This window comes from Opisthorchis viverrini (genome assembly GCF_000715545.1).
Source record: "Opisthorchis viverrini unplaced genomic scaffold opera_v5_258, whole genome shotgun sequence".
Classification (NCBI taxonomy): domain Eukaryota; kingdom Metazoa; phylum Platyhelminthes; class Trematoda; order Opisthorchiida; family Opisthorchiidae; genus Opisthorchis; species Opisthorchis viverrini.
In genome coordinates this window covers 699,967-723,703 of record NW_008751915.1, presented here as the reverse complement: position 1 = coordinate 723,703, position 23,737 = coordinate 699,967, and the positions used below count along the sequence as shown (strand labels likewise).

The window sequence follows — 23,737 nt, the reverse complement described above, 5'->3', positions numbered from 1 at the left end:
GAGTCCGGATCTGCAGAGACAGATCCGTTTCCGTTTCGGCAACGGATACCATGTGATATGTTGAGGCCAAACTGCTCACTGCTCTATTGGGCAGGGAAATTTTTGATTTTTAGCTACCATTGGAGACGGCACGGCCTTCTGACCGCGGCCAAGAAGTTAGTACAAGTCTGCAGAGTTCGTTTTTAGGTTTGCGAACAACGTAACCAAACCACTGATTTCACCACCGCTGCATTATTTTATGAGACGTTGGACACCAGCGCAGTATTCTATGGCGACTTGGTCTAACGTATCGTCGAACTGTCATATTTTAAGGATGCGGTCGAGACAGCATAATCGCAAACCTCGAATCTGCGGATGTTCCCGACTGCCCCCAAGCTTCCAAACTCCAGCCGTGAGTGGGAATAAGTGGACCACTGCCCTGAATGCATGCAAGTTGTTCCCATTTATCCTCTGTGGTTCACAGAAAGTACCTTATTGAAACCTCGCTTCAACCGAAACGATAAAACCCAAATGTCAAGGCGTTTCAAACGTCTGACCGCGGGCAGAATTTCTCACTGGTGTTGATCATCTGACCGATTATTAGTGACCCGATTAAGATAATACCATTAGCATAGTGGAGATCAGGAATTAATGCTCTGGCTCAGTTGGACGCCAGATTATCGCTCGCACTTGTTACGTGATCCACTCGAGTACGAAGTTGAGTGACGGCTGATAAAGGGAACCCTTGTAAATAAATAAGACTGAGGTCACTTTGCACCAAGTTCAAACTCAAGCTTCTGATGAGGAGTCTTAAGCTCTTATGAAATAAACAAATTGGAATGGTATGCAAGCCACATAAAGCATGGTCCGTTATGGGTTACCTTCACTGGTTTCGTGGTTGCAAAGTATTTGGCTAGGGGGGAAAGTTCGTCAGCCCCAATGAGCTCTCAACACATGAGAAAGAAACAGAGCCGGAAACAAAAACGTTCAACTAGCCACGTAAGGAGCGACATTCTAAGCCGTAGCAGCACAAATGTCATCAACAATATAGAAGAGTGATGAGCGTCATAAATGAAAGACGAAGTTGTGTTCACATGTTCTTCAGCGTCGAGAAGTGCCTGGGTAATGTGGACTTGGAACAGCGTGAATGTTATTTCGGTTTTTACGGTCGATAGCAAGTTGTGGATCGCTTGCCGACTGATTTTGACTAACCTCGTGCACTGGTGTAGCGTTGGTCCGATACACCGGGTGATAACTGTTTTCTGGCTTTTGTCCAGTTGAAGACCGAAAGCTGTAAATTTCCTGCTTCACTAATTTTAGGCGTTCACTATATTTTAAAATTTCTACTTGGTCTTCCCGCCTTACAGCATCTGTCAGTTTTGCATGGATCAGGTCATACAGTTCCTTCAATTGTTCTACATAGATCTTCTTTTGGTATGCAGCATCTGCACCCGAAAAACGGTGCTCTAATTCCTTTAGCTTTTTGGTAACTGATTCCAGTTTACTTTTGTTTTGCATACCATCTGGGCCATGTAAATGTTCTGCAAAGTATTTCTGGTCACGTTTCAGCACTTCTATACTAACAGGCGTTTTGGATCGCACACGACCATCAACAGTGCGAAGACCACCACCATCACGTGTAGGTTGTCTTGTTGAATCAAACTGCAATGAAGAAAAATAAAGCGAAGACACAACAGTTAGTAATAAGATGTTTCCGTCAAATGGTACTTCACTTCGAATACAGCCGGGACAAATCCATAGGGGAAAAAAACTGGTTCATCCGGTAGCCTACCTAGTGTTCACGACTGTTGAATCGGCCAGCAAACAGGTCCCACGCAACTTTACTCTTCATGCCGAATGAGAAATGACCAAAAACCACAATTTGGCATATTCCATTGCACCTACCCTTCCACAGTAGGGCGAACAACTTCGCAACAGAACTGACGAACAGCCTACTCACTACAGTAACTGCGCTCGATTGCGAGGAATATCAAAAGTTAAGCGCGGGTGGATGATCCATACTCGAAACGTTAAATAACGTAATATTGGTTTATGGTCCGATTCATTTGACTTCTGAGGCACGCAGAACTCGTTTTCATCAACCTCATCTATTTATTTGTTTGCCGATAATTTTCTATTACATGCTATAGATAGCAGTCATGTGGTCAGGACGCGTGTCAGCACTACAGGACGCCTTTTGAACAATTTCTGAATTATCGTCTTAACTCTCAGAGGATGGAAAGACAACAGGCGTCGAGAATAACCGGTTGAACAATGCACGCACATAACAGTAGTCCAGTCGATGTTCCCGCCACACCCCCGGAGCCGCACGTATGGCCTACGTATGACTCAAGCGTGCTCATGCGCCTACAGCGATTCCCCGAATATCATCAGCTCATCTTCCTACGTAGAACAGGGTGAACAACTGGGCCGGTCGGCACAACACAGTATCACGTCCACAACTAACGGTATACAAGAGCGCTGTCAGTCAAAGAACACACGAGGGCTATATCATGGTTTTACATCGTTTGGGAGTAATCTCATTCATCTGTGATCTATTTTCTTGGATAACTTGGATTTTATTGGAAAAATCGGAGATTTCGTTGCCTTTTGAAGTGACAGGTGCCCTTCTATTCATTGCTTTTGGTTGTGTTGACGTAATGTCGATTGACCTGATTTCTACTTGAACTGTAAGCTGGACTATGTGCATTTAATTAGTCGTTTACGGAGTAGGACCGTGTTAGTGGGAAACAAACGAATAGAGATCCAAAGCGCCATAGTGAGCAACTATTCAGTCCCAAACTAAATTCCGTTTGCCTGGCACTGGTGTCAAGATTACGATGGACTTTTACGAAATTACGCACGAGTCTCGCTGTTCGCCACAAACCAGATGCGATTAAAGGGTGAAGCCCGGGAAAGTAATAGGTTCACCTAAGGGTGTTAATTTTCCAAGAGAAACATACTGAACCAAACGCCCTTTCAAATCGAGCGGATGAAGCTGTAATGTCACTGGTTAGGCGGCTTGCGCACTGACCTTACAAGCAAAGTTAGGATACAGTACTTCCCAGTGACACCTTAAAGTTCTCTAGAGATCCAAGCACCAAGCTTCCGCATGCTGTACAAATCAGGTACAGGCGCACCTAATTTGCAAACATTGAGCAACATAAATCAGTAACCGAGCTCGTTGACAAATATCGTGATTAGCAGCACAACACGAAATGAAATCTTAAAATCGATGACTAATTGTTTTCTGTTGGAATATCCGTAGAGGAGAAAAATTCGAGAACTATACGGAAAAAAGCCGCTTCACTCTGCAAGAGTAAACACGCCACCATTATACGAGGAACGAGGTATTCATTGAAGAAAAGTAAGTGATGGTGAAGAATGCGACCCTCATCCCGACACTTTTGGTGTCCCTGATTGTTCGTGTTGATCGCCCGGTCCCTCAAGTTTTCTGTGTGACTATCTTGCCCATGCCGACCACATGTAGTTCATCATGTGTGCACACGCAAGAGAACTGATGTTTAAACACAACAGGCCGGATAGACTGACCGGTCGAACCTCGACGGACAGCAACACGTCTTTGACGAGGTCAGATGAAGTTGTTGGTCCCATTCAATGATTGAGACCACGAATATAACTGACCGGAAGCTGGGTCGGTTTGTTGTAGGATACCCTGACTCTGGTTTTCATGATCAAGGTTACCAACTGTCTAGAATAGATTTCGAGTAGCATGGTGTATGTCGGCTTGTATTGCACATACCACAGGTTAGGGGTAGACAAGAATGAAATAACAACACTGGTGGCAGTTGAAAGGCAATGGTCATTTACTTGAAGTTATGTGTCAATCCGCCATAAGCTTTCCAGCCAGCGTTGCTGAATAACTCCTCCGGTCATTACTACTGAAAGCAGCAGACGACCATCATGGTGGATAGCTGATGGAGGCTCTTTTCCCCTGAGGTCAGTGCCGTAGCAAGCCAAGTGAATGTCCACTTTCCCCATCCCAGGGATTGATCATTTGTTCGTATGTAAACAGTAATTACAAGCTTGGGCAAACTCACTTCAGATTAAGAGGGGACAGAAACCTGAAAATAACCGACGGCGCTGCGAGCACTACAGTAAAATCAGCGTTTACCATGAATTACCCGTTATTAAGGTATCTACTCTGTAAAAGTGACAGTACTGGGAGGTTGGAAATAAAGTCATCAACTTGTACATGGATTCATTTCACTTATCATCGACTTGCAAGCTTCTATGACTTACATATACGTTAGTCTGGTTTCCCGTTAGTTGAGTACGCATTACACAACAATATACGAGTTAGAATAGAAAAGTTTTGCAGAACAGATATTTTCGCATATTTACTCGGTAGTCGGTTAGTGTGTCATAAGCAAATCAGTCCTCTGTGATAAACTGCATGAATAACAAACGAACCGTCAGCACAGTGTAGCTCACAGATGGTTAGTTTGTGTTAAGAAAATGATCAGGATTGTAAGTCATCGTCTGACAGATCAAGTAAACAAACAAAATAATAAAAAAATATACGATGGAATTTTCGTACACTTGACGGAGCCGATTGCCTCCAGTTGGTCAAAGAAATTGTGTCCTTGATACATGAATGGCACACCACCAGTGACCGGAAGAGCCAATGACACAAATCACCAGGGTCAACAAGAGTCCTCATTGGACAATAGGAGCAGTAATGTGCTCCAAGCTGACACACAGGGACTCCAATGACGTTAGTGCCAGACGGAGAGATGTTGAAAGAAAGTCATGATGTCCGATCAGGTTGCTGAAATTAATGTTAAGTAAATGTCACCTTCAAATCTATTGTGAAGCTCGTAGGTGAGCTAGCAGAAAAAGGGGTGGAAAACTGACATCTCACCATGTAAACGTAAACTGTCAACAACTGAAATTAGGAAAGTCTAGGGATGTCCAAAAATGCTGCACATTAAGGTAACACAGTGAATCGACTGCATGAGTACACCTCTTTTAAGGTCAATTCAGGGTTAAAATACGGAGTAAGTAGTGTTATAATTACACTAAATGAGTAAGTAAGTAAGTATCAGACAGATTCAAATGCGTGTACACACATAAAATACGGCTTAAAAAGCACTGGCCTTGGGAAGATGAACAAGATGTCAGATTAAAGGATGGGTCCTGGAGGTCAGCAAACTTGGCTGTAGCCGTCGGCTCGTCTAACTATTTATCAGTTTCATTATACCACACACACTGACTAAACGGGATTGTTTAATGTCACGGATTAGGGCCGAAACAGTGCAAGGATACTGGCGGCTGTAATCTTCGCACAAATTATCACTATCCGCTTGCCGCCAGACTTCATTTAAAACGAAGCTTTAATTCATTGTTCAGCCGTAACACCCTTTCGGTGCCTAACTGTCATGCCACTCGAGGGAAGCACAAAGGCGGGGATACTACCAGGTTGCCCAAGCCTAGACAGGGGGAGTCGAGCGGCAGTCGTCAATTCATTAGCAAAAATCTAAGTATTCCATGCATAACAGGCAAAGTCTTTTTGAGAGTGCGGTTTACCATACTACAGCGCTGTGCACCGTTTGTAGGAGACCTATCATGGATCTAAAACCCAGTGCCAGTACACAATTAATTCCCATGATTGTTACTGGACAGATGAGATAATCAATTGTACACCATACGCTTCCAAGCAATAAGTTCTGGCGAGTTTGCGAAGAATCTTCAACGGGCTTACAGAGTCATTCGCAAGCTTATGTGTCCTCAACTGAATCGATCAGTAAAACCAGATTCCTCGGAGAACAGTACGTTCAGGCCCATTAAGTAGAGCAATTGTATGGAGGACGCTTAGTAAACGGAAATTGAGAAAGACAGAAGAACGCATGCACTAGGTGCAAAACAGATAAGATCTCACACAGAAATCACTCGGATGACGAACAGCGAGATATGTAGACTCAATGACAACAACTTTCTGTGCACATATCAACCATAGTGACAACTGAGGCGGTAGAAAATCTAGACTGCGATGCACTCACTGATTTGTTCATAGGATGGCACTCCGGAGAGGACGATGGATCGTGTTGGGAAGGTAGGACCCGATCAGCGGTTGTCGGAGACAATCGGGTATGGGGAGCGGACTGCGGCAATCGAGATGTCGATGTGAACTGCAGCACAAGCCACGGCTTTTCCACGGAGGTCATCCTTGGGCCCTTATGTATGAAACCGGAGGAATCATGGAGGAATATTAAGACAAAGTCACACGAATTGTACGCTTTTGGTTCGGCTTGGAGCTATACCGGTAAGTGAAATGATCTGTGCGCCAAAAGACTCTAAAGGCCACAGATAACATTGTGAAAACGTAATGAAGTTACCAGCATTCGTCGGGCATGCAACCAAGAAAACTAGCATCATCTTGTCAATTAACCGAAATCACAAATTTTGAGCTGGGATATCATGAGTTTTCTTCAGTTACTGTATCTAGTTGGGTAAAAGTTAGCAGGATGACACAGAACTAGTTTTATTTATCATTAGGCTTAGCTCGGCCGGTCTTTTCTACATACAGAAATTCAAATAGTAAGGCTTTCATGGGGGAATAATTGGGCAGAATTCCCTCTCAAATGTTTTTACTCTAAGCATAGGAACGGAGCACTTTACGTGCAGCTGCTGGTATTCACAGGGCTTGAACGGCTTTACACCATATGCAAGCAATCGTTGGATGTCTTGATGACTGAGTCCTGCTAGAACGGCTGGGACGACCAAAATACAACTTCCTGTTGTTGCAAACTGCCCGCTGTAGTTGTCATTGTAGTCAGCGAAAATCATGTGGGCCAACCGATGTGATCAACAGAAGTGTATTTTAACTGAGCAAAACATTTGATCTGATTTAATCTGGCCTGGCTGCTGTTCACGACGACAGGCACACGACGTGTTGGCAAAATTCATATTAATGAGAGAAGTTAAGAAAAGCCAGCGAGGAATAACAACAGCTACGGCAGGAGATGGAAGGTATTCGTTTAATTTGCCCCACAAGGGCAAGGTTCGTTTATTGAAAAGAGAACCACTTCAACGCAGCACGTTGATTTCTCGCACCAACTGGATGAAATGATTGGGCGAAAGTAGGAGCCGTGATATTCAAACTGACAGCATGCTTTAAGAAAAAACAAAATCTAATTTGCAAATGTAAAGAAACGCGGACGCTGGCCGCATGCGGTTGTTCGTAACTTTTTGCATCAGTCTCTATCAACGCCGACATCAACACGGGCAGCATAAAATCAGTGTTCAAGCACTCAAGCATTGTTGTCGTACAATCACAGTTTATTTGAAAGCCTTACTGTGAAGGAAAGGATAAAATTGAATGGGTAAGGAAGTTCGCGCACGTCTACCACAGTTATTCCAAGCTGCTTACACATTCAGACACCCATTCACGCAATCTACATTGAAACTAACAACAAGAACATCATCGACATCGACTAGCAGCCATATCTCGCACCGACTGCAACAAGGCACTGTGGGGTTCACGGGGTCCCCGTCTTCGAACGTGGGTCGCATCCAGAGCACCCCCTCTGCCAGGTCAAAGGTAGGCCACCTGCCTGCTTGCAGCACTCTGAATTGGGCGCAGAAAACAGCACTTACTTCGGTGAACGATGATTCGGCATATGCAATACGTGGCTTAACCATCGCGGCATACGGTGCTGGACACATTCTTCGACAAAAGTTATGTCGCACAACCGCAAATCGTTTTCTAATTGACGGGTCATTGAAAAACTAAAAATGCCTCAGCTCTGGTGCTCGTAGAGAACACATCTCACAGACTCAGCGAAAGAGTTCCTGATACACAAGTCCTTCGAGAATCGGAGACATACCGCTTTGCAGCCATAGATGTTTCAAATTAGCAAAAAGTGTCGCGAGCCTTATAGATTCGTGAATTGCCTGATGTGCCACGTGACGATCAGGAATAATACGACGTCCGGGATACGTAAAGCACTCTTCAACTGCCCCTCTCCAGATTGTAAATAGTATGTTCGGCGAGAGTATGTTCAGGAGCACTTTGTGGATAAAGCGCATACTAAAGAACGGGAGGATTTTGGTCGGTTCATCCGAAAACACTTGCGTACTCTTCGAAGACTAGAATGATGTCCGCATATTCCAAACCGACAAGGTTTTCGTCAGTAGTTGTTTGAAAACCAGAGTTTTGAAGACCTTTCGGCGTTCGTCTCACTATCCGTCGATCACGAAATTAAACAGTAGGCATCCGTGTCGGACGGCACTTTGCGTACGGAAGCTTTTGGAGGGCTTTCCCTCTACCTAGAGACTACCGGAATTCCGACAACACACATACGGGGTATTTATATCTGGGCAAGTTACTTAGTCGAGTGAGCCTTGGAAATCCAGGGAACCAATATTGTGGGTCGTTTATATGAATGGGTTCGTGGTAGTGTCTGGTTGAGTGCAGTTAGTCAACACAACCTCTGCCAGGCCGAAATCCCGCTTGCTGCTCTCGAATCAGCGTCTCACGAACCACCATAAGGTACAAGTGACAGCAACCGTCTCGTTACGACAGGAGTCAAAACGACCCCCTGTGATTACTACACTCACCACGAGCCCCTTTTTGAAAATGACCACTACCACTGGTTCTCCCCAACCGTCTGGGACAGTCTTCTTTTCCTAGATGAGGGCGAGCAGATCAGACAAGCGCTGACAGAGGGCTTCACCCCTATCTTCGAATAATGCGGGTGGGGGGTCATCCGGATCAGGAGCTCCGTGGAGAACATATGAATTCATATACACTCCGAAGCCATAGGGGTTCCATGTCCACAGTCCAGGTGTAGGAGCTACACGGTTGGCAGCAGGTGACCACGAAAATTTTTGTATAAAGTGTTCAATCAAGTGGTCAAGGTTCCTTCTTTATTGATGGTGGTCGCGCCACTTTGATCATTGATGTTTTTGCTGGCAGACGGTTTCCGGGGACCGGTCGCACAGGTCAACTGGAATAACCTCCGAGTATCCCTAATTTTGCGGTCTCATCCATTTCCCTAGCTTTCCGTGTTCACCAGGCATCACGGTCGGCGAGCACGGTGTTTAATTTGGCGCCCGATAATTAGCCGGACCAAGTTAGGTTAGGGAACAGCGGAGACATTGCTTCGAAACTTAAGCAGTGTCACTGTTCTGTCTGATGTCCAGTGCTTGAGCAGACGTGGTAGCACCGTGCCACAGGCAAAACTCCCGGCACTATGCAAGAATATGGGGACCTCATTCCAGCATAAATTCATTTGCAGTTGGATGCGACCCCAGAAGCGATTCTAAATCCGTATCTGCTAGCCTGGAAAACAAAGGGAAAAGTAACACCAAACGAGCACATGGCTCGAAACTGGCAGTAGTTGGTCCGCGTCACCGGTAACAAATGGTGATTTGATGTTGAAGGACAACATGCCGCCCTAGGACCTCGGTTATCATGTTTATTTGAACTTTCCCTCCCCCCACCCCCTTACCCCCATGAAAACCAAACTGGTAAGCGAATGAGTGTCTTTGTCGAACTTCGTGCAATTTGACTTCGGGTATAAGAAAAGGCCGACAAAACCTCACAGACTGCATCCACCTAATGAACCTCATGTAGGGTGAAAACAGTCGTGGGCTGTCGAGGAATTTTAAGCAACCTCGTGAGTGTTGCCTGTATTTGTTCTTCAGGTCAGAGTGAAGCAAGATGGACAACGATTACGCAGAACGAGTAGGCACATTGTAATCAATCAATGGACATAACTGAGGCACTTTCTCCTTTGAAGATTACTCACTTTATCATAACTAGTGCTGGTACATGCTAGGTTAACAGATTGTATGATATCAAGGCAGAAGTAACGAGTATGTGGCTACAGGTTAGAAGCGAGTTGGTCGGACCGGAAAAGTGGTGAACACTAAGTTATCTATGATGATAGGAACTTACGGCACCACAAGAGCGCTGCCTTAACCGTAGCTCCAAGCCGCCACCGACTGCTTTGCGTCCGTCCATCAAAGAGGCAGTTTGTGTAACAGTTGCTGATGTAGCAAGCTCTTCAAGGGAAAACTGGGCCATACCCAAAACGCGTGCACTCCGAAGTAGCCCACGACTGTAATAGATCTGAAATAAAAGTCAAGAGAAAGCATACTTAAAGCATACTTACAACCACAACCCAATACAAAACTGAACTCCAAGGTGACTTCACCTTAATTCAATTGAAGCGCACAGACAGTCGGTAGATTTACTGAACGCAAAACGAAATTGCAAGTTTCATCAGCAGAGATCCGTGTAAAAGGCTCCTCAAGCTGTCAAATTCGCTACTCGTGTAAAGTATGACTTTGGCTAACAGTGAAGAAGTGGTGCAACGAAACGTCAACGGACGGAGCCCTACGTTCGCTGAGACATGGAAGACTTACTCAATGTAACTCTCAACTCTCATGACAGAGGGACGTGCGACGGCCGAGATACTCTCAGGTCGCCCAAGCCTAGACAACAGCAGTTGAAATAAAAGGGTTGGGTTCGAATTACGGGACCTTCCAGGAAGGAAGTTCACCCCTTGAAAACTAAGGTATTTTGAGTTCAGACTGAACAGCATCTGTCAAGGTTATTTCCGAGCGAACAAATGATTTTCATGGTTTCTCAGTGAGAACGGTCTGGGAAGCTCGAGGCATAGATAGCTGTTGGTGTGTTGATAGAAAAAAATCTAAGCTCAAAGAGTGAGCTACCGATTATCTCGAAATTCTCTGGCAAAGCTAAAATCGGGAGTTCAGTAAAAGAAACGGTTCTCTGTTCATGTCTGTTTACAAACGATATAGTTAAGACTTCTTTCAGTTGATGGTTGCCTAAATTGAAGAGTCAGCAAGCTTCGAACGCAACGTCCTGGTCCCTGTGTCACGGAGCACTATGAGAGCCCACTACGAACCACATGCAGTAGAGATGAATACCGGTGGAAACAGGCCAGATGCAAATGTACTCTTCACATGGTATATGAGAACCAGATGCAAAATCTCTGGTGTCGCTCTAGTAGCCATAGTGGGGAATGTGCTCGTTGTTATTAGCCTGCATTGAATGTTTGATTTCCGAAAGGGTTGAATCCATGAAAATCAATCTATATCTCTTCCCGGCTAAGGATCATTTATTATATATTCACATAACCACGGGTAGCTGAACAACACCACTGCTTTTGCTATTCGCGAACCGGATAACTCAAAAATTCAGTTCAATCTTATTAGTCTACCTAGCCTTGTTGCCTTGGTAGCCACGTAAATCGCCGTAGACTGACAATCAATCACTTTTGGCTGGGCTCTTACGGACCCTGAATAGAACGCCATTCTGCTCTGACTAAGATCATTTATTGAGGTATACTATGACCGAAAACCTCGCTGAAATAAGCAACTCATCCACTCGGCTCGTCTTAGGAATAGCGAGAGCTGAATCCTTCACATTTCTTGGGTAACGGATACCAAATAGGAACTCCCGTGATGACACGGGTAAATAAGTTGCTGACCGGACTCGACAAGCTGATTTAGCCCAGATTTGTGGATAGTTATCAGCATCAACTGAAGTAACATCTTCGCATACATGTGGTTTCGTATACTTTTTCGTTACAGTGCGAGAATCACTCATGTAACCTGGTACGCAACAGCTGCAATGGTCGACCATGCTCAATTTCGCCTAAATGAATAGTTTCCAGTGAGTTGTACTGATCGATACGATGCAACTATTTGTCTCTGGAACGAACCTTTAACTTGTAGTTTAAGTGCAGTAGAAGCTGCAAAAGGTTCAGGATGGAAGATTCACCAAAGAGTGGTATCCGGGTTTGTCTATGCACAGATAATCCTCCCAACTTTATTGACTTCTTCTCAGACGAGACTGCTTTTAGTCGTTTCCTTCGAGCGATCTGTTCAGAATGGGAAGCTGAATTTCGGCTGACCAGCAAACCCAGTCGCGTTGGTAGCTGTTAAGTGTAGAGGCGAAAGAAAGAACCCAAGCACGCATTCAAGCCATGGAGATTCCCAGTTTCCATACAGACACTAAAATCTACAATTCACGAGAAAAGCTAAAGTAATCAGTGTTAGAGAACTCCTCAGGGCAATGTTTTCAATGCACGGTTGAACGAAACTGAACCTGTTTGGACCACCATAAGCACGTGGTGGTGTGCTTGTTTGTAGCTGCATAATGAGTAAGACAATGAATCAGTACGGCACATTTATGAAAATCTAAAAACAGAGTACATTGAGCAATCCAGATGTTCAAGGTATCGCATGCTTCAGTTTTTAGCAGAGATGATTGTACACCGTTTCGACTTTGAAGAGAAGATAGATCACCCGAAAATCCTTTGTGGCCATAAGTTCAGAAATGTAGGCACATTAAATTTGTTGTTTCCTTTAAGAAGGTCTTGCAGAGAGCACCGGTAATCGTATCTCACTCACGCTAACCTGGTTAAACGAAAGAATAGCATCTTAAACAACGCATTCTTAGTGTGCGGTTTATAAATGAACCGAATAGATATCCAAACATGTAGGCTCAATTCACTGCATTAGACCGAGTGAGTTTGCCTCAGCAAAGAATCACATAGGGTTTATACGGATGCGTTGTAGGATTACTGCCTGAAATGCAACAGAAACTGACATGTAGCGAAAAAACACCTAACCACCACCGTATATGGATGGGGACCGCGTGATCCTCACTGTGCCTGGTTGGATACACTACAAGATATGGCTGCCAACCGATGTCAGTGGCGTTCTTGTTGTCAGTTTCTGTCCAGATTGCCTGAGTGAATGTCTGGAGGTGTAGGCACCTCGGAATGATTGTGTTAAGCTAGCACTAAGTCCCTCCCCCATCCACCTTTATTCTTTTCTTTACAATAAGGCTTTCAAATAAGTCATGGCTGTACGGCAGTGAAGCATTGGTGTTGAGCACTGATGTCATGCTGTCGTTGATGATGATGATGATGATATGGAATGAAATTGTTCCAGCTGCTGAAAAAATCACACAAACAGAAAAGCGGTCATATGACACTGATGAGATAGAAATTTTATTCCATACCGTTGCCTTCAGCTTTCTTTTGAGCAGTAAGTTAAAACTGCGTGCCTTCGTATCCACTTGAAATCTCGCAACAGAGTCGTATACAGGGTCCGCAGAGTGTTTATGCCAGCTGGTCAAGTGCTTTTGCGGAGTGTCCACTGAGGGCGCGGGAAGCTGCAACTCCACCTGCGTGTCAAGTTTATCGACTGATGAAATGTCAGACGGCAGAGGATAGGTGAAACCACGTACCACCGTCACTTCCAACACATCATCCCCCAAATCTTGGTTCATATTCAGTTGTGGGATATTAGCTTTCTCGAACACATAAGACGGGGAGGACCTGGAAAGCATTCGGGAACGGAAGGAACGCACACTAATTTCACCAATCCGAAATAATTCAGACATTTTGGCGGCGATTTCGTGCAGTCCAGCCTGTTCAAATTGGAGTGCTCGCTCACTGGCTTCTTTAGCCTGTTTCTCAAGCAGCTGCAGCACACACCTGTTTCTCTCTTCTTGGCCTATGAAGGTAGAATGGAGCGGATGAAACAAACTGAGTGACTGCACATGTAAGAATGTCACAAGAAGAAACTGGAAAATAAATAATAACATAAAGGAGCTCAACAAAAGCGTAACTCGGGGATATATAGCAAATACATGTAGGCTACATAAGCTGCAGAACTCACTGACTATAGTCATTTTACTCAGGCATTGCTCATTTTAAGTGACATTTATCAGTAAAGTACCAACGGAGCTGGACCACCAGAATGTGATGCTTTTATCGAGTTGTTCTGACACGACACTTGGGAGTATTATTTCATTCCCCAAATTTAGATATTTTGTTGCTGATGATAATGGTGATGAATTTAGTTGAGTAGACTTCATAGCATCAGAGCTGAGAGCGATAGTTGAATCTGTACCCGTTTCAACTTCGCGGTCGTCTTAAGGTAGCCTTCTTTGTAGTAAGTAATAGTAGGTGCCGAGGAGTAATCATACGCAGCACATAGCATGGTATAGGGAAACATGTTGCTTCACATAAAAAGACCAATTCTGCTGAGCCCCGTGTAGGACGTATGGTCTTTGGATGCATACGGGATATATCTGATGTCAGAAAGCATGCCTAAACAAGGTTGACAAGTTTACTTCAATCTGGTTTTCGCAGCGCATATGGTGTTGTTATGACTGCTTGGCGGATGAATGAAGACTCGTTCACGCTCACATGCTGTAAACTGATTAATGGTCATAGTTCGGGACGTTGGGCTCGTCACACACACCGCTCAAGCGTCTTCCTGTGTGGACGGGACAACTCCGGTGCGTGAGGCTAGCTTTGGTGGGGTAGTCTCGTTTTGCAATTCAAATGTTAGTAGTTCGCATTCCGGCAGGACCAAAAATCTACACCGCTGACGACTTTTCTGCTAGGTTCTGCACTATTCAGAATAATCACACCAAGATAGTAGGATGTGAATAAATGATGTTGAAATAAGCCCTCAGGTACCGATGTGTAACTGTCCTGATGATTGGTCACCTGAGGGCGAAGGTCATCATAGTGCACCAGTGGTACATAATGTACGATTCAGGGGAGGTTGGTGAATGTTCCGGCACAAGGTCACCGAGAATAAGTTAGCAGTGCCACACTTAGCTCAGTGGGAATACTTGCAGAAATACATCAATGAAAGCACCAGATGAAAATAATGAAAATTAAAAGATATGAGATTAAAAAACAGAGAACCCGGGAAATAGCAGTGAAAAAAGGACACGAAATCCGTTCGGAAAGGCACCTAGTTATCTTCGATAAATGATGTGGATGCCGTGTAGATACACGGCATACACGGATATACAGAAATAAAAAGCTCCAGAACATACTGTGCATTGCTTTGAGTTCCAATCTGAATACATCTGGGGGTTCACAAGTGATTCCAGACAGGATAGGACCGCTAAACATTGTCGCTTGAGTTCTCGGTGCAACGGTCAAGGGTTTGGGCGGAGGTGGTAGACTTGAGATGTCGAACGGAATACCTGCCTCAGCGGAAGAGATCATAGGATCGATACGGCAGGCAGCACGTAGATGAGTCTTGGCTAGCTCTATGTTTCCTGCTTCCTTGGCTTTCAGTGCAGCAGACTTCAATTCTACTTGACGCTTTTTCAGTAACGCCACTATTCGCTCATTCTTCGACATCTCCGCGCTTCTCTGCCCGACATGCGACTTAGGATTGGAAGCATCACCCAAAGTTCGTTGTGGAGTAGCAGAATTTGAAAGCACTGGGCAGTTGGGTGGTGGAGGCAAATCAGCATACGCGTAGTTAGGAAGCCCATGATCGAACGCACGCAGAGCCTGTTCGTACTGGGTTATGATGCGCATGAAGCGCCGTGTCCTGCTGGTATCCGAAGGATTAGACTTTGATTCTTCTAACTGGTTCTGAAATGCAGATTACGGTGCCTTGAACGCATATGTTTCAACAAAAGATAAGAACGAATGATTCTTTTTTAAACCTATTTCAACTGAAACTCCAGTCGTTCTTTAGGAAGATTGCCGAAAACTAGAAAAATACACTCATTTGCATACCAATTTGGTTTTGAGTAGTGTATTGCCAAAAACCCTTCCATAGCCGATTCGGTCCTTCTTGGGGCACATTGGGAAGGCCCAGACACCGAGTTCTCGTTCACTTATGCTCTACGTGTATCCGACCTGTACCCCATTCGCGAAGTACGCTCATTTGCACATTTATTGAATTTGACGGGTGTAACAGCGGTATTTTCCTCAGCTTAGTTCTCGATCTGAGACTCCCACACTTTCCCGTCCAATACAACCACCAAGGATACACAACGCATATTATCGTCCCAAAGCAGATCAGAAACACTTGTACAGAGCGTCGTATGTGAAAGCAGATTACGGTGCCTTGAACGCATATGTTTCAACAAAAGATAAGAACGAATGATTCTTTTTTAAACCTATTTCAACTGAAACTCCAGTCGTTCTTTAGGAAGGATTGCCGAAACTAGAAAAATACACTCATTTGCATACCAATTTGGTTTTGAGTAGTGTATTGCCAAAAACCCTTCCATAGCCGATTCGGTCCTTCTTGGGGCACATCGGGAAGGCCCAGACACCGAGTTCTCGTTCACTTATGCTCTACGTGTATCCGACCTGTACCCCATTCGCGAAGTACGCTCATTTGCACATTTATTGAATTTGACGGGTGTAACAGCGGTATTTTCCTCAGCTTAGTTCTCGATCTGAGACTCCCACACTTTCCCGTCCAATACAACCACCAAGGATACACAACGCATATTATCGTCCCAAAGCAGATCAGAAACACTTGTACAGAGCGTCGTATGTGAAAGTTATGTCACGACAACATTCTGGAAATTCTGACACCTAGATGCGCCAATGGTATCAGCATTCGGCGAATACTGGGTCATTATTGACTGTTGGGTCCAAANATCAGAAAAACTTGTACGGAGCGTCGTATGTGAAAGTTATGTCACGACAACATTCTGGAAATTCTGACACCTAGATGCGCCAATGGTATCAGCATTCGGCGAATACTGGGTCATTATTGACTGTTGGGTCCAAACTTCCGACTAATCAGAGCCCGCTGGGCAACCGGTCCGAACTTTTCGCCAATCGTGTGCGGGGTAGGCTTCCCGGATGTAGCAGCGCCTAACCGCGAACAGTAAAGCGGTATCGGTGTGGAATTCCGCCTAACAACCGGAGACTCAACTGGATCGAAGCGCTGTTAGATAATATCATAAACGAGAGATTCACCTGGAATTTGGTTGAGTCTCCCATTAACACTAATTTAATTTTACAAATGGTGTATTCCTATTAGTTCTATTCAATGGGCTTGCAGCTAAGCAGCGGAACGACGTAAACAACGCGCTTGAGAAAATCCAGTTTTTGTTCATTTGGAAGTAGGACAGGCGAGATGATAAAAACGATCAATGAGAGCTAGTGAGCTGAGCATGTATTTGATAAAACAGAGTCAATATACCCATTCACAGGTAAGGGATAGCCAGCAGGTTCGGCATAAATGCGGAACGTAACAAACCCTAATTCGTTCTAGGTTCTGATTTTTTCAAACCTAAATACAAAATACAAACTCTGACATGGTGCTGTAAGACATTCAAGGTGTCGAAGTTTTTTTCTAATAAATACTATGGGAGGAGAGAATATTGGCTTCATGTGGAAGTGAGAAATTCATTCAGACGTGTACAGTATACTGATGTGAAAAAGTAACTGCTCGGAAATATACGCTAACACTGCTAAGGAAATAAACTCCGCTCCGAGTTGCGCTGCGGATCATATGAGATGCGGATAACGAGATGATGTACGTCAGTATACAAGATGAGCGTCACATCTAGAACAGTCAGATAACCACAGTTGCAATGAATGCGCGGTACAAAACGGTGCCTAAATGAGAAAGCAGACTGACCCGGGTGCTGGAACCGTGTCTACTTGATAAGTCCTGAACGGATTTGTACTAGCAGTGCTCTGAGGACGAATTTTCAAACTTTCCACCAAGCTAGCTATAAAAAAATACTGGATATCTTTTAGATTAGAGATCTTTGGAATCCGATGAATTGACATACGTCTACAAGTCCAGAACAAAAATATATGCACCAGTAGGGAAAGTGGTGGAGTGAACTGGCACCCACTCAAAAAGGGAAAATAGATCTTGGGATAATTATCCAGACTACCTTAAAGTAATTGAGACGCATGTGTAGATTTTCCGATGTGACCGTCGATGATAACACTGCGCGTGGAAGTTGGGACTGCTGAGTATTGGGAGCGTGCGGCGCAGAGCTAGGAGTAATGTCATCCGATTCATCGTCAGGTACAGCCAAAAATTCCTCCGGAGTGGGAGGCATATCGGAGTCCGGATCAAACCGCTCCTCGCCTGATTCTATTTTCGGTACCATTGACTCGATGAACTTCACGGCGCCTAACAGCTTCTTTGCCTCTGGAATCCGCCCGGCATCACGAGCTCTAATTGCTGCCACCTGTAAAAACGAAAGGGAATTTACAAGTTATGTTCTACAGGCTGATAGCGACTCAAATCAGCACCCAAATATGCCCATCTACCATAGAGATAGATAAGCACCAAGGAAACTAAGCAATGCAGACACACTTTAACGTACTCTTGGGGAGTAACTTCAGAGGCGTAGTAGCTTATCAAGCACAAGGATGCTCCTAAACTAGGTAACTCACTTTGTACTCCTGGCAACGATTTTTCAGTGCTTGCAACGGAGCGCCGGATGAAATGGATGCCGCCAGAGGTTCGGAATGCTGGTTAGACGACTGCTTGTTCTGGTTTTCAACTGCGGCTACCACTGAAGCTGGTGCAGCAGACTAAAGTGAGAGATGCGTAGTAGCAGCTTAGCAGGATGTTTGAAACGGGTCTAGTGTAGTATAAGCGAAAATGGATTTTCCCTGTAGTTGGACAGTATGATTTGGTATAGCTGTATGCAAAACCAGTAGATTGGCGTTTCAGAACTTGGTGGTTGTTTCGAGCATAAACTCCAGAAAGTACGACCAATAGAATGCACAAACTTAGTGACTGAATGAAGTTCACAAATATCAGTGCGAACAACCAAGGTTGTCGTCATACATCACAAGTTTTCTGATCTGAAGCATCCGAGCGAAAATACCAAGAGACTGCTGTTACGCAAAATCCCGGGGACTGATGCTACTGAAGAGAAACGCGGAAGACTAATCCCTCCCATCAAATAAATACTAGTAATTCGATCGAATGAGACTTCAGGTGGCTGTAATCTTAAGCAAACATGTAATAATTGACATGAACCTTACGCCAGGTAGGTCTGGCGCAAGTGATGAAACAACGTTTCCCTTGGACGCCGATTAGGTTGCCTATCCATCCCCACAAGTTAACACTTCTCAACAGCCAAAGAGTATCCATCCTCGGAGTGGGGGAGGGCGGGGAGGGAGGAAAGACTGTATACCGAGCGAATAGCAACTTGGTTTCGCAACCTATCACCACTGGGCAGCGAGTGAAAGTGGAAACCAGTTATGTGTCGGCGTGCAGGGAAAATAAGTGATGACCTAGAACACCATGTAACTGACCGGCTGGTATGTAGAAGGCAGCGACACAACCGGTGGTGCTGGGGCAGGTAGTTCATCTTCATTTACCACATCTCCATTAGAAATGCGCGTGGCTATAGACTCTAGCTGCTTCAAAACGCGCTCGTAACGACGGATTTTCGCAGCATCTATTGGTTGAGTGGACTGTAATTGTTGAATCGCAGCACGATAGCCCGTAATTCTAGTAGCAACCTCATCCAGAGATACACCCGAGTTCGCTGACTGAGTGCGTCCTTCTGTCATTGACGTTTTGGTTACAGGTTCGTCCGAAGATATGAATTCCTGAAGTTCGGCCAAAAGTTTTGGATCAACGTCCTCCTCAACACCAACCTAGAAAGAAAAATAGCAATGGGCATATAATATATATATATATATATATATATAATAAAGGCACGCCCCTTGAATATAAAACCCAAATTTTATGGTGAAACTCACGGTAATAAACAGTTATGCGGTCCAGTCACCTAATTACTGTACTTGAGCAACGAAATCGCAAAGTGCAAGACATTCAGAAGTGGAAATTAAATGTCGCAAGAAGTCGAAAATAATGAGATGGCTTGTTATGCTAGTGAACTAACCTTGTCTCGGGATACCCCTGGATGCAGTGATTGCGTACGTTTATTAATAATCGATTCATCCGGCAAAGGCGTTTTAGTCACAGACTCGCTCCCAGATAGAAATTCGTGTAGTTCGGCCAAAAGTTTTGGGTCATTTTCGTCCGGCTCTTCCCCGGAACTCTGAAAAGCATCGGATAGTTAATGTAATTACGTGATAGAACAAAAAAGGTTGAGTGATGAGAATAAGCTTAAGGTTGCGTTCCAATTTGTTGGAACTGCATTTTATTTAACCGTTTAATTAGTAGATAGATCACTGCACTAAAGGATAACACTGTGGTTTCACAGCTAGCAGACCTCAAACAAATTTGACTACTGTACGAAAGAACGGGTTTTGGAAGAGGATACAGTCGGTGATTTGGATTACTTAGTGGTTTTTCTAGCCAGTGATTCGTCTGTTGATCTGTTCGCCGCACAATTTGGTTGCATAGGTATCGTTACAATAAGGAGCGGCTTCATCACTGCATCATGATTTGGTGTTGGCTAGTGACGCACAGATGCTGATAAGCCTGCTCATTTAGACTGATCGGGCGAGATGGCACAGTATTTAGAGCGCGAATTCACTGACCGGAGGGTCCGTGGTTCGAACCCGACCTCTGTCCCTCAATCTCGCCTGTCTAGGCTTAGGTAACCTGGCAAAATCCCAGCCGTCGTGCTTTCTTCTGGTGGCATGGCAGCTAGGCACCGACAGGGTGCTACCGCTAAACGATTTGGATTGATCTATGATTATGATAGCTAGCGTGTGCTATCATTCCCGTCTCCCTCATGCCTCTTGACTTCCTCTGTCTAGGATTGGGCAACCTGGCAGTATCCCGATCATTGTGTTTTCTTCAGGTGGCACGGCTGCTAGGCATCGGAAGGGTGTTACAGGCTGTCATGTTAGTCAGTGTCTGCGGTTCTAAACGATTGCTGACCTCTGCTTTCGAATTCTCTGGTGCCATGAATGTTTCGCGGACAAACCAACGACTAACAACATATGCATCAAGAGCAAACATTTTACACGAAATAAAAAATCATCCAGCTGTAACACTCTTTGCCATGCCATCAGAAGGAAACACGAGGGGTGGGATGATGCCAGGTTGCCCAAGCCTAGACAGGGGAAATTGAGAGGCAGAGGTCGGGTTCGAACCACGGACCTTCCGGTCAGGTAAATTCCACCTCTAACCACTCAGTCGTCTCGTCCCCACATCAAGAAGCTTAGCAGTGACGTCGAGGAGTAAACAACTTCTTATCGTTCTAGCTGTCCCATGTTGGAGACCACAGGTTTGAAGGAAATGCTTTTGACCTTCAGCGAGGCCTGCCCTCATTAACCCGATACGTCCGACAGAATCACTGACACTAACATACATTTACCCTAGAAATCTTGTATTAAATATAGTACAAGATTTCAAAGCAGTTATTACCGTTCATTTCCGAGCTCCTTTAAGCTTGTTAGGTCCTCCGATGGTAACCGCATTCCCTCACATAACGGGTAATTTAGGTCGATCAGCCGGTCAACCGATCGGTTGCTGTAACCAGTTTGCAACTAGGTTGCTTGTAACTAGGAGTCACTCGATTTAAGCATCAAATAAGTATTCAGTTGCACAACATAAGCAAATACAAAAAGTTCATCCAAATACGGATGAAATGGTGGCTGTTAAGCTTCCGAACATTCGCCGTGTTAAATTGATAATTAACATTTTACAGTTTGATGAATTATAGGTCGAGAATATATAGACTGCGCCGTAAAGTACGAGAGCACTGCTGTAGAAAATTAGAGATACAATATTCAGTCTACCTAATGACCCTGAAACGAAGGTGGAGTTGCAAAACAGGATCAGTACTCGTTCTTCCACCACTTCTCACATACCTCCGTTAAGTCTAGCCCCTACAGGTTCATAACCGAGGGGGAACGATTATTACTGATGCGTCCAAACTGGCCCTTGGGAGAATTGAGCGGGTGTTGCTTTGGTGCACCCGAGGTCAATGTCAAAACGAACCTGAGATTTCAGGGAAAAGAAACCTCATCACACCTGAAAATAAGCTTTAGGCGTGTATGGTGACACTGCAAGTTTGTTATGTCTATGCAAACATGCTTTAGCTGGGCGTAACTTTGACCAGCAACTGTCAGTGGGTAGTAACAGCCGCCAACAATCACCACGCTGTTAGAAATCTACTGGACTTTGCCGCAACAATTTAAAATATGTAACAATGGTTTTTCCGCACTTTTCAAATGATATTAATAGGACAAAGCGAAGGTGCTTTGTAGGCTACCGCCACACGTTTTGACGCGCCCTTGCTCCCCTCAACGAAGGCAAATTTTTAACATACCACATGTTTTGGAATCACTTTGAATGAGGGTCCAGGTATAGATAATGCACACCTGAGTCCCTACACAAGATTACCCAAACTCCCGTCCCCTCGAGATTACGGATTCAGTTTTATAACAGAAGTGTTAACGACCAGGTCAAGCAGTTTGCTTTATCCGATAGTCTTCACGACGGTAAGCGATTATTATGGTCTTTGTTCACCAAAAGGGAAGTAACGCTGGACGATTGCTTTTTTAGTAGCAACAATCCTCCGAGCAGTCAGTGCACTTGGACTCTCTTGAGGGAATCGGGAGATAAGTCAATGAAACATACCTGTTTTGAACTATCCAAGGAAGTGGTATTTCAATAGAGGAGAATGTCGGTAGCTCAGGTAGCGTAGATGGTCGTTGGCTTGTTCGCTGAGCTGGGCAATTTGGTTGCAAACGTTTCATCACCAATCGAGGTGACATCATCAGTGCGTAGTTGTGCGTAGCGGTGGGTTAGTGGTTGTGCCCACCCACCCACTAACCCACCGCTACGCACAACTACGCACTGATGATGTCACCTCGATTGGTGATGAAACGTTTGCAACCGAAGTGATATTTGTTCATAGTAGCCCGTCCCAGGGGGGGGGGCTAATAACGCCCATATTAGAGTTTGCATTTTGACAAGACTTCCCTGTCGTCGAGCTCTAAGTAGAGTCACATTTTAAGATATCTAAATAAGGCTTTTAACACCTTCCTCGAAGTCCACGCACCATCCGAAAACAAGCAACGGCGGTTCTCCGTGAAGTGGTGTAAATGATCGCCGTTGTCTTATAAAAAAGTGTGAGACCGTGTGAAGCTTCAAAATGTATCATTTTTATGGCACGAAATTCTGAAAGCATACGGGAAAATTTCATGAAAAATTCATTTCTACCACTCATAGCTGCATTCGACACTAGTACCTCGCAACAGGGTAGTGTGTTATGTACACGACAGTTTGTATTCCACATACCCGTATCCCAGGCTTTCATTAAAATGACATGTTTGCCAGTATAAGAAACACCGATCTGAGACATCTCTGTGAATATAACACAACGAACAGCATCACAAGACTGTCTGAAGACTATGGCGTCCCACTAACTTACCTCACATTCTTCCCATGCTCCACTGGTCCCAATAAGGTCACGAAGTTCATCCTCGAGTTCGGAGGGATTAATGGTGATGGGGTCATTAGTATCAAGTAAAGGGAGAACGAGATTCCTTTTTCCATCTCTAGATTTCTTTGGCATTGTGCAGATAGAGGTACACGAAAAAATTACGCGAGGCCAAAACTACTCCCTGGGTCGTGGGATGAATGACCGACAACGAAATCGGTGTCTTTGCACAAGCTTCGCAGGTCGTTCTAAATCCTTCTGCTTGTCCAAAGGGCTTCAGTTCACCTAAAAGCACCATCATAAAGGTGGCGGGGAATTTAAAAACAAAGCGTTGAAAATTCATGTTCCAAACATGAGGATCATAAATATGTGATTCAAGTTGCTTCTTGGAAGTAGTATTAAATTATTTGGGGAAGGGATTATTTGCGCAGCAGAGCCCAAATGACAGTTGTTTGAAGCCATCGTCATCTAGAGCTCATCGGTGTTCAGCACTAATGCTTCGGTTCCATATAACCACAGTTTATTTGAGAGTTTTCCTGTGAAGGAAAGAATAAAACTGAATGAAGAAAAGATTTGGCGCTAGTCTGCTACAATCATTCCAAGGTGCTTACACAT

The 23,737-nt window shown here is 44.6% G+C and overlaps 1 protein-coding gene across 1 annotated transcript; it reads right to left on the bottom strand.

Moving 5' to 3' along the window:
• Window positions 1-755: 755 nt before the first annotated feature.
• T265_09150 (hypothetical protein) lies at window positions 756-23,601 on the bottom strand (the record flags this gene model as incomplete). The annotated part of the gene is made up of 10 exons (XM_009175152.1): window positions 756-1,641; window positions 6,003-6,176; window positions 9,905-10,078; window positions 13,007-13,503; window positions 14,846-15,398; window positions 17,681-17,983; window positions 18,192-18,332; window positions 19,065-19,412; window positions 19,661-19,819; window positions 23,114-23,601. The coding sequence occupies 10 exons, from the start codon at window positions 23,255-23,257 to the stop codon at window positions 1,081-1,083; spliced, it is 3,054 nt and encodes a 1,017-aa protein (XP_009173416.1).
• Between the last annotated feature and the right edge of the window lie 136 nt (window positions 23,602-23,737).